Genomic DNA, 9817 nt, shown 5'->3' with positions numbered 1-9817 from the left:
ATCACTTCCAGTTTAGAATCAGTGCCTGCCCTCGGGGGTCCCATCACTTCCTGTATAGAACCAGTGCCCACCCTCGGGGTCCCATCACTTCCTGTATAGAACCAGTGCTTGCCCTCAGAGGTCTAATCACTTCCAGTTTAGAATCAGTGCCCGCCCTTGGGGGTCCCATCACTTCCAGTTTAGAATCAGTGCCCGCCCTCGGGGGTCCCATCACTTCCTGTATAGAACCAGTGCCCACCCTCGGGGTCCCATCACTTCCTGTATAGAACCAGTGCCCACCCTCGGGGTCCCATCACTTCCTGTATAGAACCAGTGCCTGCCCTCAGAGGTCTAATCACTTCCAGTTTAGAATCAGTGCCCGCCCTCGGGGGTCCCATCCTTCCAGTTTAGAATCCGTGCCCGCCCTCGGGTGTCCATTTCACTTCTCATTTATGATTAGCAGTTTCATGATGGAACTGCACAGCCACTGTCACTATCACTAAAAGCGATTTACACTAATCCACGGATGCAAGAGCAGCAGCCTGTGTAACAGACGTCACCCACAATTTGGATGACAACATCTTGGTTCAAATTAGGACCCTATAAACTAGATGTTCAGCAAATGCCACAGCCTTTCCCAGCTTTGATGAACTCATAGGAAATACGGTGGTGGTATCGATGTGAGAAGTCTGAGGACACTCCTCCTGGCGAATGCATAACCCCAGGTGCACCCGCCCTGCACAGCAAAGCTGGAGAAATGGCACCACAACAGACCCAGCATCACTCCCAGGGGCACGTGCGTTAGGAAAAGGCTTCTGCGGTGCAGCTTCCTTCTGTGGGGCACTCCCAAAGACTAATGTGGAATGGGCTTGCTCACTCAGTCTTCACTTGATAAACAATAGTGTAACGGGGTTGAAATCTCATTAAAAACCAACCACCCACCCACCCACCCAATTAACCAACCAACCAACCAACCAACCCACCCACCTACCCCAACCAAACCACCCAACCGATTAACCAACCAACCACCCCAACCAAACCACCCAACCAATTAACTAATCAACCAATGGTTTTCAAATCGAATAATGGCACTCCCTTGGGACCAGGCAGGGTTTCCTTCCAGGGACACCCCTCTGCACAGGTACTGGTTTCTCACCAAGACCCAACTGGGCTTGAGTCCAGTTTGCCTGACACCCTTCACCATGCACCATCTAATATAACACACCATCAGTGGTGTGCAGCACCAGTCAATCATAAGACATTCAGGTTTTAAGTTTTACCCAATTTCATAGAGGTTAAAATATGAAAAAATCTAGGCAGCAGAACTGATTAAATATGCTCATTTCATACTGGATGGTGGTGGCGGAGGGGTACCAACAATAGAGCAAAGAATTTAACAATTAAAAAGTAATGATGCTCATGGATGGACAGGGGAAGAGTTCTGAACGACCAGCAACTGCCTATGTCAACCCCAAAGAAATTCCACGAGAGCTGTCACTAACGTATCTTGGTGGTCCACAGTTTATCTTTAAATTTGCAACCTATGCTATTTCACCCGTGAAGTGTTCTGAACTTTAGCCTGCCAGAACCTTCAGACAGACGGGTGGTTGGTATGTCCACCAAGATTTCTGTTGTAGAATTAAATGTGAGTTTCCCCTTAGTATTGCTGTATTTTCTAAGGACCACGTGTGACTTTTTACCTTTGTGAAAATAGGAGAAATCTCTTGCTTTAAACACATACACACGAGTACAAATAATGCTCATGAATCAAGAAGGTAGACCTCACAGTATTCCACGTCACAGTATTCTCTAAACAGCAGACATAAACGATATTCTAATTTCTGAAAAGCATTGGATAGGAAAAGGCAACGTATACCCGTAGTGCTGTGATTCTAAACGGATCTCGAAGTCTTCCATCTTCATCTTTCAGGTTATAACCTTCTGCTCTTTTATCCCGTTCACTTATTTTCCATAATTTTATAGTTTTATCTGAAAATAAAAACCTCATTCTCCATATGAAAAGAAAAACTGCAACATGCATCATTACTGTTTGCGTATTACATTAGAAAGCGGTGTGGCCCTATGTTGGTTTATAAAGCTATGGGGTCTCTGAACATGAGACGTCCTGTTTGCTGAAGCTGTGGAGACATGCAGACAAGATGCACACGTGTCGTTTCAATTCCAACCTATCGCTTGCTACCCTAGATAATGATTTACCCTCCCCCAGATTTGAAGCAAGAATAACTTCTAAAATAAAAAGGAATCTACACACAGAAAAAAAGTAAAAATAAAACACTAAATCAAACAGCCACTTAGAAAACAATTCTTACCATTTGTAGAGAGTAGAAAATGAGCAGCATTCTGTTGTGGTAACCACCTAATTTTATTAATTTTTTCCTCAATTTCTAGACTTTTCAAATAGTCAAACTCTGGTTCGTGACTTTGAAAGGTACTGTAAACATTATATTCTCCCCTAGAATGAGGGCGGCTTTTGTTCTGCAAGGAGACATGAGAACTGTTTTAATGAATAAAGTACAGTGCAGAGAAAATTTTAACACTATAAACTTGAATATCAAAAGACCACACATGTTTTTTAAAGCTAAAAATCCTGGCTTAAAAAAAAATCTCAAACAGATAAAACTCAGCATCACTTTATTGGAAAAAAACAAAACAGAAAGGACATTCCCAGCTCCTCTATTCCACCTGTGGGTCCGCGTGTACAGCAGGTTTCAGTGGAACACAACCAGGCTCCTGTGCGCACACACTGTCTCTGGCAGCTGCTGCACCATCTGGGTAGAGGTGAGTGGCTGTGAAAAGGCCTCCATGAGCTGCGGAAAAATGTTCGCAACCTGGCCCTGGGGGGAAGCGTCTGCTGAGTGTGCCGTAGAGGAGCACCGGCACGGGCCTGAGGAACGTGACACAGCGATGTGGCGGTCCCATCACGGTGGGAGTGAGCCAGACGCCGCACAGCCGTGCAGGGCCACCACACAGCCGCGGAGGTGACGAGCCAGCACGGACGATGGCACAGCTGCGTAGTGCAGCAGGCGGCACAGACGCCCACAGTGAGCGCTGCTTACATACGTTTTTCACACACACAGAACAACTCTGTTACAGAAGCGGAGGAACATGCTTGGGAAGATATACACCATCTTCAAATGAATGAGCAGCTCTGGGAAGCTGGAGGGAGAGTGAGAAAGACGGAGGAAAGTGGCAGAACGAGACGGGGAAGGGGACAGAAGCTTCGTCCGGATCCCAGCGATCTCTTTCCTCTGATGAGGGCACAAACTCCGGGTGGTGGGCTTGCAGGTACATCTCTATTAACCTCTGAAAATCTGTATGCCCAAAGGAAATTTTCTATTAAGTATTCCGTAATTCAAAAATCAAGAACGCCAGTATTTTCATTCTGGCTCTATAGCCAGTATCTAGCATCTTAGATGTTTAACACTTCAGTACATATGCTAAAGAAGCTGAGCTAAATGAACTTTTAGGTCTAGACAGATGTTCCTTTACATTAGAAGAAGTCATCCCAAGAGGCTCCCCCCAGCTCTCCACTGCACTGAGTCTGATGTGCGGTGCATTCCTTCAGCTGAGGCCTCCACGGGCAGGAGCTGAGCTGCTCAGGGCTGCACGACCTGCGTGGGCCAGACAGGGCGGATGTTTAAACTGCTCTCCTAGGACCCACTCCTAGCCCTCTTTACAGAAGCACAGCACTTCAACAGACAGTTCTATTGCGAGGGAGAAAAATGGACCAAATTATTTCCGAAGAAAAGCCTGTATAACCAAGTTAGTCCTAGTCCTAAGACATTCATCTACCAAGAAAAAACTGCGGAATATAAGCAGAAAGGCACAATGTCCAAGTCAGAGCGCTGCCTGTGCTGCCCTGGCCTTCCTCCCAAGCGCCAGCACGAGGACAGTCCTTGGGCTGCAGGCTCATCTCTGCCACCAACTGGTCCTAACTCCCTCCCTGGACAACCAAAACCCAAGTGACCCCTCAGCCTTCTCCAATACTCTGCATTCTCATGGTGTTCTGCTCGGTCTAGGGAGAGGAATTCTCGAGGAAGCCTTGCTGGGACGGAGGCAGGAGAGAGCAGGAGAGTAACAAATAGGAAAAGGAGGACGAAGAAAGCACATTCTCTTTTTGGACATGCTGATTTCTGATTTAACCTGATTCCCGGGGCCAGAGCTGAGCCTGGAGGGCAGGGGGCTGCAGAGCCACAGCCTTACATAAATTCTGTGTGCCTCAGTTTTACCGGCTGGGCTTCCCTGTAAGACGTCATGTGCACAGAAAAATAAGAAAAGCTTGAAGCTCAAGGTGCTGACGGTGCTTCCTGCACCGCCTTTGGCATAGCCAGAACCTCCCGCCAGGCGCCACGGACCCGATTCCTCACCTAAGGCCTGCACCTTCCAGAGTCTGGCAGGGCACTCACTATCCCTCAGAATCCTCCACGCCCCATCCACTCGAAGATGCCCATGCTGACACCTCTGAACCTTGCTGCAGCTTCTAACTGGGAGTGGAGTCGCTTAAGGGGCAGCAGCCACCTCCTCCTAGCGCCTGCAACTCCATCAGTGGCCTCTCTGACCAAGGACGAAAATGCGCACTGACACCCTCACCTGCACAAGCAGCACTCAGGTCCACAGCGAGAGTCACACGCGGCAACCGGCGAAACAGTCTAAAGTAGATGGAATACGAAAGCCTCTCATGTGTTAACCAAAATATGAAGAGAAAGAAAAAACCCTGCCTGGGGTTTATGAAGCTACAGCTGACTGAGTTATTCAATGACGTTGGTAGGGACCTGCTCCTGGAAAAATCTGTCACTCACATAGCAACTTAACACATCTTAAATCAACACTTAAAACCCCAGACTACCCAATGTATCTTAGAACAAGATGCTTGACTTTTATCACGGTCTGTTTTATATTTGAGAGTTATTTAGGTTAAGCAATGATTCACAAAAACAAGAGAAATTACATTTTCTCTCTTAAGATCTGTCAGGCAGGGATGAGGCACCTCCCATAAGGCCATCGCTACAAAGGCAGACTTTTTGAAGACGGTAAAAGTGAACTCTTACATTAAGACAGCCACCACTCAGCAATCTGTTAAAAAATCCTCCTGCAAGAAGCAATATTTAAACACCACCACCCATCTTTACTTCCACTGAAAAAGGTAAAGTATTTGGTTCTTTTTTTTTTTTTTTGAGACTGAGTCTTGCTCTTGTTGCCTGGGCCGGAGTGCGGTGGCGTGATCTCAGCTTACCCCAACCTCTGCCTCCCAGGTTCAAGCAATTCTCCTGCCTCAGCCTCCTGAGTAGCTGGGATTACAGGCATGCGCCACCACACCTGGCTAATTTTGTATTTTTAGTAGAGATGGAGTTTCTTCATGATGGTCAGGCTGGTCTCGAACTCCTGACCTCAGGTGATCCGCCCACTTTAGCGGATTCAAAGTGCTGGGATTATAGGCATGAACCACCGTGCCCGGCCAAGGTACATGGTTCTTAAGTAGCACGGTGCGATATTCTACTTCTGAGATAAGAATGCAAAATTATAAATATATCAAACTGTGAAGATTTAGAAAGATTAATGATAGAAACTTATTATTCACAAAAGGATTTCTTACCATCTCAAATCAGAGGAAACAGGATTAAAAAAAATCTTTAATGACATGGACATATTCAAAATTAAAGCTGCAACAGTTATGTTTTGCTACTGAAATCGGTTAGTACCTGTCCATGTTCCCCATGTGGCAGCCAGAACCTCCCAGTTCTGGCCAGTCCTCCAGGCTCCCCCTCCTGGGGGCGGGGCCAGTGCTTCCTGTGTACAGAAGCTCTGCAGAGAGGGGAGTGAGGGCCCACCAACCTCTAAACCACACCTCACCACACAAATGTAGAGACTTTGGAGGTGAGAAACTGTCCCTTTCATCTGCCAGGAAACTCAGAGACAGAAAGGGCAAGGGACAGTATTTACACTCTGTTAAGGAAAAGGCAGGACAAGTACTTCAGACTCCAGGCTTGGCTGCACCGAGGTTTCTGAAGTTCCTGCCGGAATCCTTCCCTAACAAATAATGATCTCATTTCCTCAATCATCGATCATCGCTCACTAGGACCTCTGAGGCTCACCAAGAAGAAGAGGGAGGGGCTGGCAAGGCATCAACGAGAAGGAAGTGCTACGACCTAGAAGCCAGTGCTCAGGAGCTGTGGGCTCCTCCAAGGCCCACTCTGAAGGTTCCCTTCCCTCTGGACAGGCAGCCTTCAAGGGGGCGTGCAAGAGTAAATGCTGCTCACCTCTCCCTGAAGGGAAGAGAGAATTTACACACCCCCACTCACACTTCTCTGCAGGAGGCGCTGAGAGAGCTGCTCGCAGCCAGCGTCCCACAGAACACTCTTCTACCTCACTGCAGGGCAGGGCGGCGGGGCCGGGCCAGCAGCTGCACTGGCGTAGGAAAGGGTTTTCTGAGAGCCCCCTGAGTTATCGTGGAATGAAAACACATAAATACACATCACCACCACCCTGCAGCCTGCATGTGGTCCCCTCTGGAGTCTCCTCCCTACTCTGAAGACAAAGGCCTTGGAGACTTCATCGGGGCTCAGCAGCTGAGGCCAGAACTTAGATATTTTCTGAAAGGAGATTCTGTATGGCTAATGTGATGGAACTGAAGCTTAATGAAATGAGACAATGGGAAAATAATTTTGCTTCCTTCCTTCTAAGTTATGTGAGAAAGGCTGAATGATTACGTTTGGTTTGTGGACTGAAAATTACTGACCTCTTGTTCACGCTGAAAAATAACAACTCTGCCGCCCTTGTCTCCTGTTGCAAGAAGATCTCCAGAGCAATTAAACTCAACGGTGGAAATGATGTCCGCTGTCAACAAAATACAGAAGCGATTTACTAGATGAGGTTTTGGGGGGCAGTCACAATACCAAAAAAGCAATCAAAAGGCTCAAAAGAAAGATAAAACATACACAACTTTCTCCCAGAATAAAGCAAAACTGTCATGGCAAACTTGTAATTACCAAGCGGCCACTTCTTGGTCCTGGTGCAGAGAACCTGCCAGCACATGTGAATGTGTGAGTCTGACTCCACCTCCGTGCGTGGTCCCTGCTGCACCAGGATTTATCTAGACTGGACTGTCTTGATGAAAGGACAAAGGGTAGAAATTTAGAAAATTCACTGCTACAAGAAAAAAAGAGGGAAAACATGGGTCCTGAAGAATGCTGCCTGATTTTATAATGCATACCTAATGTTACCTTTTAAAATAAACCCGATTCTTTTATAATAGGAATAAAAATGTTTTAATGTTCTATGCAGTAACTTGTGTTGGCTTCTGTACATTACAGTATCATAGACAGTAGAAGCTCCATGTCATCGTCTGGATACAGTTACTACCATTGATAATGATGACATCATTACCAAGTGAGACACTGTCGGGGCCCTTGAGATCTGTGACACTGCAACAAAGACCCAGACTTCAGCTAGACAGGGGCCCAGACCAGGGGGCAGACGAACAACAAAACTCAGCAGTGCAAAAGTGCTCAGGTACCCCGGGGCTAACCCGTTGGGCTGGGAGGGGAGTATCTGGATTTATGACAGACTATTAAATTAAAAAAAAAAACAGGTCTATGATTTGGACAAAAATTTTTGGTATTTTCAGGAAGCAGTCTGGAGGAAGCCGGCAGCGCCCCTGTGTCCTGTGCCGACTGACGAGCGCAAGGCCTGGCGAGGCCTCCCGAGGGGCGGGGGCGGGGTCGGTCGGGGCTCGTCCTATAGCCATGGCGGGACTCACCTCACCCTGCAGTGTGGGGGTGTCTCAGGAACACTGAGATCACTACAGGCTCACTCCCCTGCTGGGCACCAACTCACGGCTCGCAGTGACTCTCTGCACTCCCAGGGCCCACAGTATCTTTAGAGCAGGAAGTAAAAAACTACTAAATGGCGATTGTAAACAACCCACCTACTAATCAGAAATGGACCCTAAAGCTGCAACTACTTGAGGAAGTCCCCCCAAAAGCGGAGATGCTAGAATGCAATTCGCAAAGGTCTGCACGGGCGTTTTAATCATGTTTGTAAAGGCTTTCCACCAGCATCTGCACAACTACGGCACTGACTTCACACGGGAATCCCTGGCCTGGGATTTCTTTCTTTTTAAAAATCTTCAGACTTTGGGAGAAGGATGAGGCTGCTTCTTAGAAGTGTCACTATTAAATTACTGAAAATAACCTACCTTGCTTACATGAAACTGAAATATTCTGAATTGGATTTAAAAGGTCTAAACCTATGTCATTTATACCCAGAGGGTGTATAAAATTACAAAATTAATGGCATGCTAGCTCTGTCAGTGATTTTCAAACTTAATTAAAATGGACTGAATCTTTTAAAAGAGAAACTCCCGTAACTGTCAGGGCTGAGAAGTTTCATTAAGCTAGGCAAACATGCGTGAACCTGAAATGAGAAACACTGCAGCGCTCAGACAAGCTCTGAACCCAAACTAAATACACAAAATCACAAAACCAACAGAGTTTAAATTATAAACATCAAATTCATCTGATGGAGATAGTTTTTAAAAAAACAAACTGATGCTAAAAGCATAAATATGGTACTAAGGGCACCAAGTTAGGTATTTCTTTGTTTTTTTTTCCCTGAGACAGAATCTCGCTCCGTTGCCCAGTCTGGAGTGCAGTGGTACCACCCTGGTTCACTGCAACCTCCATCTCCTGGGTGCACGTGCTTCTCATGTCTCAGCCTCCAGAGCTGCTGGGATTATAGGTGTGCGCCACCACACCCAGCTAATTTTTGTATTTTTAGTAGAGACGGGGTTTTTCCATGTTGACCAGACTTGTCTAGACTTCCTGGCCTCAAGCGATCAGCCCGCCGCAGCCTCCTAGAGTGAGTTAGGCATTTAAAAGCTACTGTCACTTCCCCATGCCTGCCTTCTGCCTCCATTTCCCTGCTAGGGTAGTGGGAGCTTCTGCCCATGGCACAGCCTGGCACCTCCTGGCATCCCATGGAGGCATCGGGTCTCTTCTCAGCCAGACAGGCTCCACTGAGATGTCACTCCACCTGCCGTGGCACTGCTGCCAGCTGGCTGGCTGGCTGTGCAATCCTCACTCAACATCTGGGTCATCATCAAATCCGCAAGGTGTCGGCAGCAGCCTGTGTCCTCTCAGACCTCCTGCCAAACGCTTGAGTATGTTCATCTCCTTTCTCTCCTGCCCACACCCAGGTGTCAGAAGAAAGCAGAAAAGACACCTGTGTGAGCAGCTTCAACAAACATGGGGGCAGCAAAGGGCTGGCACAGAGATGCAGAAAGTCTTTACAGAGCTGCTTGGTCCCCAGGTCACCCCCCATCCACCCTGCCAGGTGGGAGCACACAGCTACTCTGGTTTCTTTTTCCTTAGACACTGGCTGCCAGGGGTACCCTCTGAAATGCTCATGCCCAGGGGAAAGGGCCTCAATATTCAAACATTTGGGTTCTAGAAAAACATGGCCAACCACAGTGAGGCTGCAAGCTGAAAGGCCACAGCTAAAAACAGCAGCTTTGCTCCACTAAGAAACCAACAGCTTACGATCCGCAGAGCCTCAGGAAGTCACCAAAACAAAGATGGGTAGGGTGGGGGAGGGGAGGGGGGGGCTCACACTTGTAACCTCAGTACTTTGGGAGGCTGAGATGGGCGGATAACCTGAGGTCAGGAGTTTGAGACCAGCCTGGCCAACATGGCAAAACCCCATCTCTACTAAAAGTACAAAAATTAGCCGGGCGTGGTGGCATGCGTCTGTAATCCCAGCTACTCGGGAGGCTGAGGCAGGAGAATCGCCTGAACCTGGGAGGCAGAGGTTGCAGTGAGCT

General features: G+C 47.6%; 1 protein-coding gene across 8 annotated transcripts in view; it reads right to left on the bottom strand.

The window, feature by feature from the left end:
* Positions 1-9817, bottom strand: part of PPP2R2D (protein phosphatase 2 regulatory subunit Bdelta) — a 59168-nt gene that overhangs the window by 12834 nt on the left and 36517 nt on the right. For 2 of the 8 annotated variants that reach the window (XM_037733144.1, XM_017513546.2), the window contains exons 3-4: positions 2310-2475; positions 1856-1968 (exon numbers count right to left, since the gene is read on the bottom strand). The exons of 2 other annotated variants lie outside the window; for them this stretch is intronic. Coding sequence is in view for 3 of the 6 variants with exons in the window: in XM_017513543.2 (XP_017369032.1) it covers positions 1856-1968; positions 2310-2475; positions 6737-6834; positions 6987-7032 (423 nt within the window). In the remaining 3 variants the exon portion in view is untranslated. Of the gene's footprint in view, positions 1-1855; positions 1969-2309; positions 2476-3461; positions 3705-6736; positions 6835-6986; positions 7348-9817 lie in introns of those variants that run through there. 4 more of the 8 variants (XM_017513543.2, XM_017513545.2, XM_017513542.2 and 1 more) reach the window with 4 other exon arrangements.

Source organism: Cebus imitator, unplaced genomic scaffold (assembly GCF_001604975.1).
Source record: "Cebus imitator isolate Cc_AM_T3 unplaced genomic scaffold, Cebus_imitator-1.0 Scaffold495, whole genome shotgun sequence".
NCBI lineage: Eukaryota > Metazoa > Chordata > Mammalia > Primates > Cebidae > Cebus > Cebus imitator.
The sequence above is the reverse complement of the archived record's forward strand: the minus strand, read 5'-3'. Positions and strand labels throughout refer to the sequence as shown.